The sequence below is a fragment of the Lithobates pipiens genome, unplaced genomic scaffold, assembly GCF_037356315.1.
Source record: "Lithobates pipiens isolate NorthernLeopardFrog02 unplaced genomic scaffold, aLitPip1_a1.2 Scaffold_8, whole genome shotgun sequence".
NCBI lineage: Eukaryota > Metazoa > Chordata > Amphibia > Anura > Ranidae > Lithobates > Lithobates pipiens.
The window spans coordinates 581293017-581311422 of NW_027507903.1; the positions used below are offsets into that span (position 1 = coordinate 581293017).

General features: G+C 43.3%; 1 protein-coding gene across 2 annotated transcripts in view; it reads left to right on the top strand.

Moving 5' to 3' along the window:
* The first annotated feature begins 4381 nt into the window (after positions 1–4381).
* LOC143961111 (dynein light chain Tctex-type protein 2B-like) overlaps positions 4382–18406 on the top strand; it is a 62051-nt gene continuing 48026 nt past the window's right edge. The window contains exon 1 of one of the 2 annotated variants that reach the window (XM_077470280.1): positions 4382–4514. Coding sequence is in view for 1 of the 2 variants with exons in the window: in XM_077470281.1 (XP_077326407.1) it covers positions 4512–4514 (3 nt within the window). In the remaining variant the exon portion in view is untranslated. The remainder of the gene's footprint in view (positions 4515–18406) is intronic. The other variant, XM_077470281.1, reaches the window with a different exon arrangement.

Sequence of the window (18406 nt, forward strand, 5' to 3'; positions counted from 1 at the left end):
TCTCAAGGCCCCCTTTATCCAGACAGTGTTCCTGCTGTCCCTCCCCTCACACAGGAAGAGGAGGATTGTGTCAGCATGGAGGTGGATCCTGGCACTCAGCATCAGCAGCAGCAGTCTTGTAGGGATGATTTACAGGCCCAAGAAACCCGTGGACTTCTACGTGGCTGGGAGGAGGTGGCTGCGGTTCATGTTGTCCTTAGTGACCCAGAGGACTCCGGACCGAATGCCTCAGCTAACCTACGCTGGCTTCCCTGATCCTGCAAAGCCTGCAGAAGGATCCGCGTATTCTTCGGATCAAGGAGAGGGACCACTACTGGCTGACCACTCTCCTTGATCCACGGTACAAGGGTAAGGTTACGGACCTTATCTTGCCGTCGCAGAGGGAGCAGAGGATGACACATCTCTGGGAGGCTTTGCAGAAAGGTCTGTGCAACACGTTCCCAGAGACTGGGAGGTTACAAACTCCTGGTCCTGGACAACGTGTTGCTGAGGCTTCGGTCAAAAGAAGCGGTGGAGAAGGTGGCCGTCTGACTGATGCGTTCAGACAATTTTTTAGTCCGCAGCCCCAAGGTATGATCGGTTCCAGCAACCATCGCCAGCGTCTGATTTACACGGTGCAGGAATACCTAGGGGCAAGGTCAGACTTGGACACCTTTGCCACCGAAAATCCTCTGGCTTACTGGGTCTTGAGGATGGATCACTGGCCGGAGCTTGTACAGTATGCAAATGAGCTACTGGCCTGTCCTGCATCCAGCGTTCTTTCGGAACGCACCTTCAGTGCTGCTGGTGGCTTTGTAACCGATCACAGGGGCGCCTGTCCACCGACTCGGTTGATCGACTGACCTTCATAAAGATGAATCAGTCTTGGAACTTGGAACTCCACTTTAACCGGTTCCAAACCACCATATTCAGGGTGGGAGGGTGAAAAGTTGCTCCACTCACTCTCCTCCAACTGAAGCCCTTCCCTTCCTAACTACCCTATTCTCCTCCCAGCTCAAACCCTGCCCCCTGCAGACTGCTGACCTATCTTATGCCCTTAGACTAAGTACCTGACAAGCCCCGGATCACCACCAGCTACCAAGCACCTGAAGCTGATGTAACCGAATAATTTTTTGGAAATGTCACATCCCTTCAAGACTGCCTATGCTGATGCTGAGTGACTGTCCTGTTATGTTGACTGACTATCCTCTTCCTCCTCAATGATCCCGCTGATATCTTGGAAGAACATTTTTGGTTCTGGGTGATGCCACCAGCCCAATTTTTCAGCCCCTGTTTAACAGGGCGTGTAATTACAATTTTTGATGCAATGCTTTGCAGCAGGGCTCATCCCTGCACTACAACTAGAGTATCTGGGAGAGGTTGCAGTGTTGTAGCACCAGCAAGCAGTGCCTAAGGCCCAATTTTCAGCCCCTGTTTAACAAGGGCGTGTAATTACAATTCTTGATATAATATTTCACAGCAGGGCCCGTTCCTGTGCCCACCGAGAGTAACTGTGAGGACTTATAGTGTTGTGGCACCAGCACCACCACCACAACCACCAAAGGCCCAAATTTTCTACCACTGTTCAACAATGGCATGTAATTACAATTCTTGATATAATCGTTCACTGCAGGGCGCTCCAGCGTCACTTGGTGGCAACACAGTGTTGTAGCAACACCAACACCTTGTTCCGCCATTTCTGCAGAGCATAAAGGGCAGGCCCCTACTTTCAAACATCCGACTTACAAACGTCTCCTACTTGCAAACGGAAGGAGACAACAGGAAGTGAGATAAAAAAAAGACGGACGGCCAATAAAATTATACAGGGGTGATAACCCTTCCCATGTTTTCCAAAAAGCTTAAAAATAGATTTTTTGACTGGAACTACACTTTAAAAATGTACCAGTTCAAAATTACAAACAGATTCTACTTAACACAACAAACCTACACAGTCCCTGTCTTGTTTGCACCGCCTGTATACTGTTGTTCTGAGTATATAGGGCCTGGGGGCCCCACGCCTTTCCTTTTTTTTTATTTGGGTACAGGGTTCCCCTTAATGTCCGTACAAGACCCAAAGGGGCTGGTAATTGGCGGGGGGGCTACCCATGCCATTTTTCTCAATGATTTTCATCCATATTGCCGGAACCAGATATAACATTAAAACCGCAAGCAGTTTTAAATGATTTTTTTTCTGTTAAATGTAATTTTGTGCAGGGACTGTTTTAAACGCGGGAAACATGTGCCACTTCACAGGCATACTATAGACACCCCCCAGGCATGATATTTAAAGGAATATTCAACTTTTTTTTCACTTTAATCATCATTAAAATCAGTGCTCCCGAAAAAACGTTAGTTTTCAAAAACAATTTTGGTATTGACCCATGTCCCCTGGGGCAGGAGCCAGGTCCCCAAATCTTTTTTAGGACATTATTTTGCATATTAGCCATTAAAATTAACACTTTTTATTTCGAACGTTCGAGTCCCATAGACTTCAAAGGGGTTCTAAAGTTCGCACAAATTTTCGGTCCGTTCGAAAGTTCTGGTGTGAACCGAACCGGGGGGTGTTTGGCTCATCCCTAATGACCACCCAGGACCACCAGGGATGGCCACCACACTGGACCACCAGGTATGCCACCCTAGACCACCAGGGAAAAGCCAATCAGTGCCCAGGCAACTGCCAATCAGTGCCCATCCCAAATGCCTGCCAGTGCCAGTGATGCCTAACAATGCCATCTATCAGTGCCACCCATAAGTACCCATCAGTGCAGCCTTTCAGTGCCACCCATGAGTGCCCATCAGTGCTACATATCAGTGCAGCCTACCAGTGCCACCTCATTGGTGCTGCCTTATCAGTGCCCATCAGTGAAGGAGAAAATTTACTTAATTCCAAAATTTGATAACAGAAACAAAAAAAAAACTTATTACAAGAGAGAGCAAGATTGGGACTTTAAATGAAGCACACATCAGTAAAAAAGTAAGTCAAGTGACTATAATATTTATTATATAAAGTCCATGATATGTTATACAAACATTTCGGGTATCAACCTCAAAAATGCCAAGGGCATACAGCCTCCACACGATAACTCATTCACTTCACAGGTATTGCACCCTCCCACCCTGGAAGTGTCTGCATTGGTGGTTACCTTTCCCGCGGGCTGCCTCGGTGCCTGGTGGCTATGCACTGCGATTCTTTTTGCGGACCCAGATGCTGTTTTACTGGCCCGCTGATGCAGATGTGAGTTTGACGCCCAGCCTTGAAATTAATTATAATAATTAAATTACTCCGCTAATTTTTTATCAATTAATTCAAATTTTCATTTTATTTTATATATCATTTTCAGAATTATTCCATGTTGTATGCTCCTGATGAGCGGTTGGAATACCGCGAAACGCGTAGAGCCGTTGGCCATTATCCTTTGTCTCAACCATGGAATATCAAGACTTATTTGATCTTCTCCGTCTTATAATTCATTACTTAGGCATGGTTATTCAAAAAACTTTTTTTAATCTATTATTCACTTACCATGGTTATCTTGACCATTTTGGGTTCAACTACAGTAGGATATGTTTATACATGTATGTATTGCTTTTTATGTTTTATATGAATTTGTATTCGATTGTAAATTATTGTATAATACCAGTCCATGAGTTATCGTGTGGAGGCTGTATGCCCTTGGCATTTTTGAGGTTGATACCCGAAATGTTTGTATAACATATCATGGACTTTATATAATAAATATTATAGTCACTTGACTTACTTTTTTACTGATGTGTGCTTCATTTAAAGTCCCAATCTTGCTCTCTCTTGTAATATATTTTTGATAGGGATGGAGACAGGCATTCCTTTAGTGCCAGCCTCATTTAAAGTCCCAAAAACTTTTTCCCTTTTTTATTATTAAAAAAAAAACTTATTTTTTTTCAAAATTTTTGGTAAAAAATAAAAATGCAGAGGTGATCAAATACCACCAAAAGAAAGCTCTATTTGTGAACAAAATGATAAAAATTCTGTTTGGTTACAGTGCAGCATGACTGCGCAATTGGCATTTAAACAGCGACAGCACTGAAAGCTGAAAATTGGCTTGGGCAGGAAGGGGGGTGTAAGTGCCCTGTATTGAAGTAGTTAATGAGTTGATCTTGTGTATATGTTGTGGTATAAAAAAAATGGAAAATAAAATCTGATTAAAAAAAGCACATGGGCCCACCCCGCTGACCTCATACTGACAGCTGCCTGCATGGTAAAATGATGCGTTAGTGTGAACCTAACTGGTTCCTATGGGAAACCAGTGCAGCTTTCCTAAACTAGCCCATGTTGTATTGAATCTAGCTAAAACCATTTACGGGTTAAGATTAAAACCTATACAAATGGTTGCCAGAGCAACATATGGTGTCATTAGATTAGTACAGAGGTTCCTTTAATTGCATCAATTAAGAGCTTAGGAGGAAAAAAAAGTTCTTGTAAGTTCCTAATAGTGAGAGTCGGAGGGGAAGTCAGGTGACCAAATATAAGGTTCTGAGCCGGGGGAACTCAGTATATGGTGAGTACATATAGATGGGGATCTTCAATGTATAGCAGGTAGGTGAGCCCATTTGTGTAGGTTTTAGGCTTCTTTCACATTGAAGACAGTGCTGACTGCCCTCTAAAAAGTGGTGTGGTGGATCGCTCTTCCTAGAACAATATAGCAGCGGTTGGCAGGCGTTCAGAAGGCGATCCTGCAACATTCAGAATGTCTGTTTTTTTTTTTCAAACACAGGAGATTTTGTGGTAAAAAAATCGCTCCACAACCACAAGCTGAGCAGTACTGCCTGTCAAAATCTGCAGCCCACCAGACTGTATTCTTAGCATTTGGGTGGGCAGCGGCTCGACTGCCCACTTTTACCACCCCCCAGCATTCCCCCCGACCACCTATGAAAGAACCTACTATGGTATACCTGTCACTTTCTCACAGTTCTGAAACTGATGTGAAACATACAGCCGACAATTATTCCCCGTACGATTTTCCGTGTTCGATGGGAGCTTGTTGTCGGAAATTCTGACCGTGTGTAGGCTGCGTTGGACATTTTCCATCGGAATTTCTGACACAAAATTTGAGATCTGGATCTCAAATTTTCCGACAACAAAATAAGTTGTCGGAAATTCTGATCGTGTGTAAACAATTCCGATGCACAAAGTTCAACGCGTGCTCGTAATCAAGCAGAAGAGCCGCACTGGCTATTGAACTTCAATTTTCTCGGCTCGTCGTACGTGTTGTACGTCACCACATTCTTGATGTTCGGAATTTCCGACAAGATTTGTGTGACCATGTGTATGCAAGACAAGTTTGAGCCAACATCCGTCGGAAAAAAAACATGGATTTTGTTGTCGGAAAATCCTATCATATGTACGGGGCATTAGAGGTTCCACATACCGGTCATCATTGTTAGGGGCACCATGTGCCTTCTGTTGGCCAAGGAGGACACATACATATTTGAAGGTCAATAGGTAGAATCGAGGGGGTTACTTTGGTCAAAATCTCCATATCAGAAATGTGTATGCACAAGGGAAAGGGTCATTACATATTAAGGCTGAGTATCCTGCTTAGTGATTGATATTTACTGGTTTTCTTTTGGTACAAGTCTTAAAAGGTGAGCATACACTATACAATCTGATTGTACAATTTCCTTTAGATCTACCGTCAACTATATAGTGCAGGAGCTTGCATGATTTTTATACGAGAGATGGGCCAAACACCACCCCCCAAACCCTATTAAAATCTATGGGACCCTTAACTTGACCCCACTTTCGGGTAAGAAATACCGTAAGTCACTATTAAAACACCTCCTGAACGCAGCCAGGGCATGTATACCTAGTATGTGGAAGCAGCAGTCCGCCCCGTCAGTGTCTCAGTGGTTTGTGAGAGTTTGCGACATCTATCGAATGGAACAGCTTACATCATCACTGAGTGATAGGGAGAAGGAACACTCCACTCGATGGATGCCTTGGAGCCTGTTCAGGTATTCCGATGAATACAGAACTTATTTGTGAGCTTTGGCAAGAGAGCAGAGAGACAGACCCGGTCTGGGAACACCACCAGAGTCCCTCCAGTCTTTCTCTCCTCCTGAGGACCGCTCTGGTCCACCTTATCTTCTTTGTTCCCTTCCTGCCCTTTGACCCTGCTTACCCCCCTTTTCTTTACCACTTTACCCTCCTCCCCCTTTCCCTTTCCCTTACCCCCCCAATCCCAATAAAAATAACTGTTGATTGCTAGGACTTTATCATACTATTTACCCAGTTTTCTTACTAAAGACTGTCGGCCCTGGGAGTGTCCCCGGCTGGGCTTTCCACTATGAGAAAGATGCTGTCATTGCCGAAGGCCCCTCTGGGTCAGCCTAGAGGGGACCACTCCGGGAGCTGCTTTAGCATAAAGGAGAGTACTGAGCGGGAGGATCACAGAAGAAAGTTGGTATTATGGCTTTAGTTAATCTAGGACTGATACTGATGTAATACGATATGCTACCAAATGTCTCCCACAATGTGCCGAATGTATTTTTCGATGTTATAGAGAACTGGGTGACTTTTGTTTTTTACAGTCTGCCTCTGTATTACCTGCAATCCGTAAATAAAGAATAAAAAAATAAATAAAAAAAATCTATGGGACCCAAAATTGAAAAATCAAAAGTCGCCATTTTAAAGGCTTATATGCAAGTTATTGGCCATAAAAAGGGCATGGGGATCTCAGTATTGCCCTGGGGCACATGAACCAATGCAAAAAAAAACTTTAAAAAATATAGTTTTTAAAGGAGCAGTGATTTTAATGTCTAAAATTACACAATAAAAATGAAAAATTCCTTAAAATATCGTACCTGGGGCTCCCTTAGTCTGTCCATAAAGCGGCACATCTGTACCATGTATAGAACCTGGTGCAGCAAAACTGACATTTATAAAGAAAAAAAAAATTATATTTAAATTGCTGGCAATACAAAAATGTAAAAAAAAATGGCAATCCTTGCCAGGTCTTTTGGGTCTGGTATGAATTGTAAGAGAAACAAGTGAAAAAGGAAAAAAACTGCATGGATTCCCCCCCAAAATCTATACCAGACCCTTATCCAAGCATGCAGGTCAGGAAAGGGGGGGAACCAGCGTCCACCCCCCCCCCCCCAACCGTACCAGGCCACATGCCCTCAACATGGGGGTGTGGGTGCAAATGTACAGAGCATTGGTAAATTCAAAGATTGCTTTGGATAACAAAATGCAAGTTTGCTCTATTGTGTATAAAAACCCCAAAACAAGAAAAGTACGTATCAAAGCTTATCAGTCCTCAGATGTGATGGCTGCACTCGTTTTCTTCTTCAGGAGTTTTTTTCTTTGTTTTCACTTGGTGACGCAATAAAACACTTCCTGTCCTAGGGTGACATCCTAGGTCCAAGTTATTATCCCAGGACAAAAAGTCTGTTGGGACTACAGAACACCTCCCCTCTTCTTATCTCTTGAACATGAAGGCATGTGCTGTAGTCTACAAAGATTGTACGAGTCCTGTCTTAACTAACTGCAATGTTTATCCTCATGACACGTCGCAGGAAGCACCCTCATGGCTAACAGAGGACAGAATTAGAAATAGACTTGAAAAACTTAACATTAATAATAAGTCACTGGGACCAGGTGGCTTGCACCCGAGGGTCCTTAACCACTTACGGACCGCCCACCGTTGTTATACGGCGGTACATGGAAGAGGGCTATTGTTATGGCAGCAGCTAGCTACCATAACCCCGGAATCCTCTTCTTCAGCGGGCGGTCCGCTTTCAGATAAAAGTGTTCTCTGCAGCGGATTAGCCGCAAGATCACTTTTATGGGTGGCTTTTATCACTTTTATTGGCTCTGGTGCCCTCCACCGCTTACCGGAACTGTCAGTAGCGGTGGAGGCGATCGGGTCCTCTCACATCTGTGGTATGGAGGTGAGTGAAGGGAAGATGGCCCCTACCCGTCTCCATACCACTGCATGGCGGAAGCAAAGTCAAAATGTCACTTCCTCTCATCTCAGCTCTTAAAGGGACATTTTTTTTTTCTCCAAATTACATTTCATTTTTTTATTGCATTTTAGTGTAAATATGAGATCTGAGGTCTTTCACCCCAGATGTTTTTTTTTCTATTACAAGGGATGTTTACATTCCTTGTAATCGGAATAAAAGTGACATCTTCTTTTTAAATAACAATATAAAAATAAAAGGTAAAATAAATAAGAAAAAGAAAAATATATTTTTTAAACGTGCCCTGATCCCACCGAGCTCGCATGCAGAAGCGAACACATACGTGAGCCCGCATATGAAAACGGTGTTCACACCACACACGTGAGGTATTGCCGCGATTGTTAGACTGAGAGCAATGTATCTAGCCCTAGACCTCCTCTGTAACTTAAAACATGCAACCTGTAGAATTTTTTAAATGTCGCCTATGGAGATTTTTAAGGGTAAAAGTTTGTTACCATTCCACGAGTGGGCGCAATATTGAAGTGTGACATGTTGGGTATCAATTTACTCTGCGTAACATTATCTTTCACAGTTAAAAAAAAAATTGGGCTAACTTTACTGTTTTTTTTTTTTGTTTTTTTTAAAGTGCGCTTGTAAGACCGCTGCGCAAATACGGTGTGACAGAAAGTATTGCAACGACCGCCATTTTACTGTCTAGGGTGTTAGGAAAAAAATAAATAAATAAATAAATATATATATATATATATATATATATATATATATATATATATATATACAGTATATATATATATATATATATATATATATATATAATCTTTGGGGGTTCTAAGTAATTTTCGAGCAAAAAAAAATGTTTTTAACTTATAAACACCAAATCAGAAAGAGTAATTGCCAGACCATTGTTCCTAATTTTTACAAACATTCTACTGACTGGAATGGTACCAGGTGATTGGAGAAAAGCCAATGTAGCACCAATATTTAAAAAACAGCCAATATGATTGCTTGGGGTCTAAAGACAAAGGCTACTTATCAGTTTTAACTGGTTTATGTACTGGATTTATGTAGCCATGCGATATCTGTGCGAATTATGGAACCCTTAATAAATATACTGAATGTTCTGTTGTACACTACTACTTATTCCAATGTATAGTTAGGAGGCTGCGAACTTCACTGCTTAAGTTACTACTGTACTTTTTGGGGCTCTACCCTAAGTTTGAAAACTCAATAAAAAACATATTTACAAAAAAAAAAAAAAAAATGGCTAAGATATATCCCTGGGAACTACAGACCAGTTAGCCTAACATCAATAGTATGCAAGCTCTTGGAGGGGATGATAATAAGGGACTATATACAAGATTTTAGTAATGAGAACGGTATCATCAGCAGTATTCAGCATGAATTCATGAAGAATCGTTCTTGTCATACCAATCTATTAACCTTCTATGAGGAGGTGAGCTGCCATCTAGATAAAGGAAGGCCCGTAGACGTGGTGTATCTCGATTTTACAAAAGCATTTGATACAGTTCCCCAGAAACGTTTACTGTTCAAAATAAGGTTTGTTGGCATGGATTATAGGGTGAGTACATGGATTGAAAACTGGCTACAAGGGCGAGTTCAGAGGGTGGTGATAAATGGGGAGTACTCGGAATGGTCCAGGGTAAAAAGTGGGGTCCCTCAGGGTTCTGTGCTGGGACCAAACCTATTTAATTTGGTCATAAACGACTTGGAGGATGGGGTAAACAACTCAATCTCTGTATTACCAGTCCTCAGGAAGGATGTGCTGGAACTGGAGAGAGTCCAGAGAAAGGCAACAAAGCTAATAAAGGGTCTGAAGGACCTTAGTTATGAGGAAAGGTTGCGAGCACTCAACTTGTTCTCTCTGGAGAAGAGACTCTTGAGAGTGGATATGATTTCAATGTACAAATACCGTACTGGTGACCCCACAATAGGAATAAAACTTTTCTGCGCAAGGGAATTTAATAAGACACGTGGCCATTCACTAAAATTAAAAGAAAAGCGGTTTTACCTTAAACTGTGTAGAGGGTTCTTTACTGTAAGAGTGGTAATGATGTGGAATTCCCTTCCACAGGCGGTGGTCTCAGTGGGGGGCATAGATAATTTCAAAAAACTATTAGATGAGCACCTGAATGACCACAACATACAGGGATATACAATGTAATACTGACATATAATCACACACGTAGGTTGGACTTGATGGAGTCTTTTTTCAACCTCACCTACTATGTAATTATATGTAACGTCTGAGATATTGATACAGCACTTCACTATCCACTCACTTTAGGAAGTTAGATTTGCAGCAATGAATAAACTCCTGTGCATGCATTGGCCCAGTCAACCAAAATGGCAAAGATCGGTACTTAGATGTCAACAGCCAGTGAGGGACCTCTGGGACACCACAGCGCTGGAGTGGAGGTGATTATAGTTCCACTTTAAAGCCCCGTACACACGAGCAGACTTTTCAACATCCAAAGTCCGACGGAATGATTCCGTCAGACTATTCGATCGTGTGTGGGCTGCAACGGACTTTTGATTCGCAAAAGTCTGACGGACTTTAGAAAATGGAACATGCTTCAAATTTTTCCGACAGAACTCCGCCGGACCCAGTTCCTACCGAAAAATTTGCTCGTGTGTATGCTATTCCGACGGACTAAAACCGACGCTAGGGCAGCTATTGGCTACTGGCTATGAACTTCCTTATTCGAGTCCAGTCGTACGTCATCACGTTCGAATCCGTCGGAGTTTGGTGTGATTGTGTGTGGCCAAGTCCGCTCAGTCGAAAAGTCCGTCAGAACTCCGGCAGAACTCCTTCGGAAGTCTGTTGGACATAAGTCCTCTCGTGTGTACGGGGCTTAAGGTTGATGGCCAGAGATAAGTGGAGGAACACCATTTTTGACAATAAAATCCTAACCAAAATCTTTATAAATACTTTAATATGACATTTATAATAATAGCCCAAAGAAAATACTCACTTAAATACTCCATAGATTCCAAACTTTTAAGAGTCTCCTACTTAGGATCAGATGTTAACAGTTAATCTCCTTCCATATACAAAGAGGGCAGTGCTCTGTTGGTATAGTAACATTGGTTTGGAACACTCTGTCGCTTTAATGATTCAATGCAAAGTGAAAGAGACAAGTTCCCCCAACCTTGGCCACACACAGTAACATTTTTATTTGAACATTCATACGAAATTTAGAAAAATCGCTCTTCAGGGCATTCGAGGATGTTATCACTGAGTCACCTAATACTGCATAATTAGTAGTACATTTATATATATTTATGTACATTATTATACAACATACATTAACCACTTCAGCCCCGGAAGAATTTACCCCCTTAATGACCAGGCCACTTTTTGCGATACGGCACTGCGTCCCTTTAACTGACAATTGCGTGATCGTGCTACATTGTACCCAAACAAAATGTATGTCCTTTTTTCCCCCCACAAATAGAGCTTTCTTTTGGTGGTATTTGATCACTTCTGCGGTTTTTATTTTTTTATTATAAACAAAAAAGGGAAACAATTTTTTTTTTAAAACAATATTTTTTATTTTCTACATATCCAAAAAAAAATGTATTCATCAGTTTAGGCCGATATGTATTCTACATATTTTTGGTAAAAAAAATTGCAATAAGCGTATATTGATTCGTTTGCGCAAAAGTTATAGCATCTATAAAATAGGAGAAAGATTTAGGGACTTTTTATTTATTTTTTATTGTTTTTACTAGTAATGGCGGGGATCAGCGATTTTATTGGGACTGTGATATTGCGGCGGACAAATCTGACCCTAAGTGACATAGGAGTAAGTAACGCAGAGTTCAGGGCCAGGAGTAAGTAACGCAGAGTTCAGGGCCAGGAGTAAGGCCCCTTTCACACAAGGGGTCCGCCTGTCCTTTTTACTGGCGGACCCGATCACACCCTCCATTCTCCTCTATGGAGGAGCGGATGCAACTGTACATGTGTCTGTTTACACCTACCTACAATCCAATCCAATGGGTGTCTCGCTGCAGTGGCTGTCTCGCTGTGCAGTGGGTGTCTCGCTGTGCAGTGGGTGTCTCGCTGTGCAGTGGGTGTCTCGCTGTGCAGTGGGTGTCTCGCTGTGCAGTGGGTGTCTCGCTGTGCAGTCGGTGTCTCGCTGTGCAGTCGGTGTCTCGCTGCAGTCGGTGTCTCGCTGCAGTGGGTGTCTCGCTGCAGTGGGTGTCTCGCTGCAGTGGGTGTCTCGCTGCAGTGGGTGTCTCACTGTGCAGTGACTGTCTCGCTGCAGTGGGTGTCTCACTACATATATACTACAAACACCTGGCGTTAGCATTTCATTCATCACCTGAGCGTATTACTTTCTACTGTCAACTGCCACGAGATGCCATCTTTTACATGTTCGGTGGTCGGCACTGCCCCCCCCCCGATTTACAACAGGCTTTCACATTATCGGTTGCCGGCGGTAGGACACCCCCCACCCCACTTATCAACTAGTTTTCACATTTTCGGTGGTCGGTGGCAGCCAAAAACCCCACTTAATAACTTGTTTTCACATTTTCGGTCGTCGTCATCAACAGCCCCCCCCCCCCCCCCCACTTAACAACTTGTTTACAATTTTCGGTGGTCAGTGGCAGAACATCCCCCGCTTAACAACTTGTTTAAACTTTTGTGGTGGTTGGCGGCATCACCCACAGGCCCCTCCACTTATTAAATTTATTAAACTTAAGGTGGTCGGTGGCAGCAACCCCCCCCCCCCGCCCCCGGTTATCAACTTTATGAGTGATTTACAGACTGTAGATATGTGCGATTTACAGGTTGTAGATATGTGCGATTTACAGTTTGCAGAATGCAGATATGTGCGATTTACAGGTTTCAGAATGCAGATATGTGCAATTTACAGGTTGCAGAATGTAGATATGTGCAATTTACAGAATTCAGAATGCAGATATGTGCAATTTACAGGTTGCAGAATGCAGTTATGTGTGGTTTACGGGTTGCAGATATGTGTGATTTACAGGTTGCAGATATGTGCGATGTACAGGTTGCAAAATGCAGATATGTGCAATGTACAGGTTGCAGAATGCAAATATGTGCAATTTACAGGTTGCTGAATGCAGTTATGTGCAATTTACAGGTTGCAGAATGCAGATATGTGTAATGTACCGGTTGCAGAATGCAGATATGTGTGATTTACAGGTTGCAGAATGCAGATATGTGCAATTTACAGGTTGCAGAATGCAGTTATGTGCAATTTATAGAATGCAGATATGTGCGATTTACAGGTTGCAGAATGCAGATATGTGTGATTTACAGGTTGGAGAATGCAGTTATGTGCAATTTACAGGTTGCAGAATGCACATATGTGTGATTTACAGGTTGCTGAAAAGGTGCCTGATGTGGTTATACACAAGATAGGCATGATTCATCTGCTTTAGTAGAGCCCTGTGTATAATGTGCAGCCTGGTATATGATGTGCAGAGCCCGGTGTATAATCTGCAGCCTGGTATATGATGTGCAGAGCCCGGTGTATAATGTGCAGCCTTGTATATGATGTGCAGAGCCCGGTGTATAATGTGCAGCCTTGTATATGATGTGCAGAGCCCGGTGTATAATGTGCAGCCTTGTTTATGATGTGCAAAGACCTGTGTATAATGTGCAGCCTGGTAAATGATGTGCAGAGCCCAGTGTATAATGTGCAGCCTGGTATATGATGTGCAGAGCCCAGTGTATAATGTGCAGCCTGGTATATGATGTGGATTCTATAACCGGTGTGGCTTATGAGAAGTGGGAGGGGCCAAACGCGGAAGGGCGGGGTGTTTCACCCCCCATCTTAAAACTTCACCAGCCGCTACTGGTTGGGAGTAAGTAATACAGAGTTCATGATCAGGAGTAAGTAATACAGAGTCCAGGGTCATTAATGAGTAAAGCAGAGTTCAAGGATCAGAGTGAGTAATACAGAGATCATGGTCAGGAGTAAGTAATGCAGAGTTGAGGGATTAGCAGTAAGTAACAGAGTTCAGGGGTCACTAGTAAGTAACACAGAGTTCAGGGGTCAGTGTAAGTAACACAGGGTTCAGTGTTGCAATTATGTGCCACTTTGTGTTGGTCTATCACATAAAATCCCAATAAAATACATTTACCCTTTTGGTTGTAACATGAGAAAATGTGGAAAATGTAAAGGGGTATGAATACTTTTTCAAGACACTGTATCTTTGGCCATCTTAACTCTGTCCCAGTAACCTCTAGACATATGCATAACGAAAAAATGAGTTTTGTTTAGTTTTGATTAGTCAATCTAATTATTTTGTTTAGTTAAATTCGGTTGATTTGTTCAATTTGTATTCGGAATTTTCAAATTTTCTTCTAATTTACAGATATTTTCAATTCTAAACGTGCATACCGATAACTTTTCGAATCGGTGGAAAGGAAAATGTTTTATTGTTTTCGATTCGAATGCAGCAAAGTGAACAATTAAAAGAAAAATCTTCGCCAAATGATTACAATGACTCTTTAACCACTTGCCGACCGCCGCACGCCGATGTACGTCGGCAGAATGGCACGGGCAGGCATAAGGGCTTACATGTACGTCCTTGCCTGCCCGCCGGTCGGGGGCCCGATCGGGCCCCCGCCCGGTGCCTGCGGCAGTCGGTATTCGTTCGGGAGCGATCCCGGACGAGGGGACGGCCATTCATTCATGGCCACCCCCTCTCGATCGCTCCCGGCGAATGAAAATGTCTGGTGACATCACTTCCTCTCCTGTAATGTAAACACAGGAGAGGAAGTGATGTATTCTCTCCTCCGTGTCGGTAGTTTTCGTTCCGGCACCGAGGAGAGAGGTTCGGTGAGTTGCACCAACACACCCCACATACAGTAGAACATGCCAGGCACACTCACACCCCCCCTTTACCCCCGATCACCCCCCAATTACCCCTGCCCCCCCAGTCACAGTGACACCAATTGCTTTTTTTTTTTTTTTTTGCATTGGTGTCATTTGTGACTGTAGTAACTGTTAGGGCAGTTAGGGTTAGCCCCCTTTAGTTCTAATGTGCCCCCCTAACCCCCCCAATAAAGGTTTAACCCCGTGATCACCCCCCGTCGCCAGTGTCACTAAGGCTGGGTTCACATTGCAGCGGTTTATGAGAACGAATGTGATTCGCACCGCACTGCAGTGCAAATCACATCCGATCTCTGTGCGATTCGAGTTCAGCCATACAGATAGTATGGCTGAATTTGTGTCGCACCCGCCGCACCCGCCGCAAATTCGCACGGGACCCTTTTTTTGGCCCGCAGCAGAATCGGATCGCATGGGCGTTCACACCATGCGATCCGAGTTTGCAGATCGCACTGCGATATGCGAACTGATCTGGGGGTGTCATTAACATTTCACTGACACTCCCAGCAGTTCGCATAGGGCAGTGTGAACTGCCGCCGGGAGGCATGCGATGCGGGAACCCGCCGCGGATTCATGGCGTTCCCGCATCGCTCCAGTGTGAACCCAGCCTAATAAGCGATAGTTTTTCTGATCGCTGTATTAGTGTCACAGGTGACGCTAGTTAGGCAGGTAGGTATTTAGGTTCGCCGCAGCTTTTTATAGCGCCAGGGACCCCCATATACTACCGCATAAAGCCCCCTGATTGCCCCCTAGTTAACCCTTTCACCAGTGATCACCATATAACTGTTACAGGTGACGCTGGTTGGTTAGTTATTTTTTTATAGTTTCAGGGCACCCACCATTTATTACCTAATAAAGGTTTAACCCCCTGATCACCCGGCGGGTGTCATTTGTGACTGTAATAACTGTTAGGGCAGTTAGGGTTAGCCCCCTTTAGTTCTAAGGTACCCCCCTAACCCCCCCAATAAAGGTTTAACCCCGTGATCACCCCCCGTCGCCAGTGTCACTAAGGCTGGGTTCACATTGCAGCGGTTTATGAGAACGGATGTGATTCGCACCGCACTGCAGTGCAAATCACATCCGATCTCTGTGCGATTCGAGTTCAGCCATACAGATAGTATGGCTGAATTCGTGTCGCACCCGCCGCACCCGCCGCAAACTCGCACGGGACCCTTTTTTTGGTCCGCAGCAGAATCGGATCGCATGGGTGTTCACACCATGCGATCCGAGTTTGCAGATCGCACTGCGATATGCGAACTGATCTGGGGGTGTCATTAACATTTCACTGACACTCCCAGCAGTTCGCATAGGGCAGTGTGAACTGCCGCCGGGAGGCATGCGATGCGGGAACCCGCCGCGCATTCGCGGCGTTCCCACATCGCTCCAGTGTGAACCCAGCCTAATAAGCGATAGTTTTTCTGATCACTGCATTAGTGTCACAGGTGACGCTTGTTAGGCAGGTAGGTATTTAGGTTCGCCGCAGCTTTTTATAGCGCCAGGGACCCCCATATACTACCGCATAAAGCCCCCTGATTGCCCCCTAGTTAACCCTTTCACCAGTGATCACCATATAACTGTTACAGGTGACGCTGGTTGGTTAGTTATTTTTTTTATAGTTTCAGGGCACCCGCCATTTATTACCTAGTCTCACTAGTGTACCCCTAAATTTAGGGGTGTCTACTTTCCAAAATGGGGTCATTTGGGGGGGGTTTGTGCCATCTTGGCATTTTATGGCCTTCAAAACTGTAACGCCCTTAGAAAGCCTGAAGGCGGTGCTTGGTTTTCGGGGCCCCGTACGCGGCTAGGCTCCCAAAAAGTCCCACATATGTGGTATCCCCGTACTCAGGAGAAGCAGCAGAATTTATTTTGGGGTGTCATTTCACATATGCCCATGGCATGCGTGAGCAATATATCATTTAGTGACAACTTTGTGAAAAAAAAAAAAAAAAAAAAAAGTTTGTAATTTTCCCGCAACTTGTGGCAAAATATAAAATATTCCATGGACTCAACATGCCTCTCAGCAAATAGCTTGGGGTGTCTACTTTCTAAAATGGGGTCATTTGTGGGGGTTTTGTGCCATCTTGGCATTTTATGGCCTTCAAAACTGTAATAGGTAGTGAGGAGTGAAGTCAAATATTTACGCCCTTAGAAAACCTGAAGGCGGTTCTTGGCTTTCGGGGCCCCGTACGCGGCTAGGCTCCCAAAAAGTCCCACATATGTGGTATCCCCGTACTCAGGAGAAGCAGCAGAATTTATTTTGGGGTGTCATTTCACATATGCCCATAGCATGTGTGAGCAATATATCATTTAGTGACAACTTTGTGAAAAAAAAATAAAAAAAAATTAAAGTTTGTAATTTTCCCGCAACTTATGGCAAAATATAAAATATTCCATGGACTCAAAATGCCTCTCAGCAAATAGCTTGGGGTGTCTACTTTCTAAAATGGGGTCATTTGTGGGGGTTTTGTGCCATCTTGGCATTTTATGGCCTTCAAAACTGTAATAGGTAGTGAGGAGTGAAGTCAAATATTTACGCCCTTAGAAAACCTGAAGGCGGTTCTTGGCTTTCGGGGCCCCGTACGCGGCTAGGCTCCCAAAAAATCCCACACGTGTGGTATCCCCGTACTCAGGAGAAGCAGCAAAATTTATTTTGGGGTGTCATTTCACATATTCCCATAGCATGTGTGAGCAATATATCATTTAGTGACAACTTTGTGTAAAAAAAATAAATAAAAATTTTTTGTGTCATTATTCAATCGCTTGAGGCAAAAAAATAAAATATTCAATGGGCTCAACATGCCACTTATCAATTTCCTTAGGGTGTCTACTTTCCAAAATGGGGTCATTTGGGGGGGTTTTGTACTGCCCTGCCATTTTAGCACCTCAAGAAATGAGATAGGCAGTCGTAAACTAAAAGCTGCGTAAATTCCAGAAAACGTACCTTAGTTTGTAGATGTGACAACTTTTGCGCAAACCAATAAATATACAATTATTGACTTTTTTTTTACCAAAGACATGTGGCTGAATACATTTTGGCCTAAATGTATGACTAAAATTGAGTTTATTGGATTTTTCTAATAACAAAAAGTAGAAAATATCATTTTTTTTCAAAATTTGCGGTCTTTTTACGTTTATATCGCAAAAAATAAAAATCGCAGAGGCAATCAAATACCATCAAAAGAAAGCTCTATTTGTGGGAAGAAAAGGACGCAAATTTTGTTTGGGTACAACATTGCATGACCGCGCAATTACCAGTTAAAGCAGCGCAGTGCCAAATTGTAAAAAGACCTCTGGTCATTTACCAGCAAAATGGCCCGGTCTGAAGGTGGTTAAATCACCTTTGGCTTAACAAAAACAGCATTATTTTTGAAATGGTACTCTAACATCACACACAGTCTTTGATTTCAGCAATATGTGTAGTTAGAATTCGACTGGAGTTCAATGTAAAATTTGATTTGAATTTCAGTCCAAATTTATGAAATTCGAAATGTTATTCGGAGCATTCGGTAAAATTTGTTTATATTGTAATCTGGGTATTCGGATGTATCCAAATCTCCAAATAACGAAAAATGTGT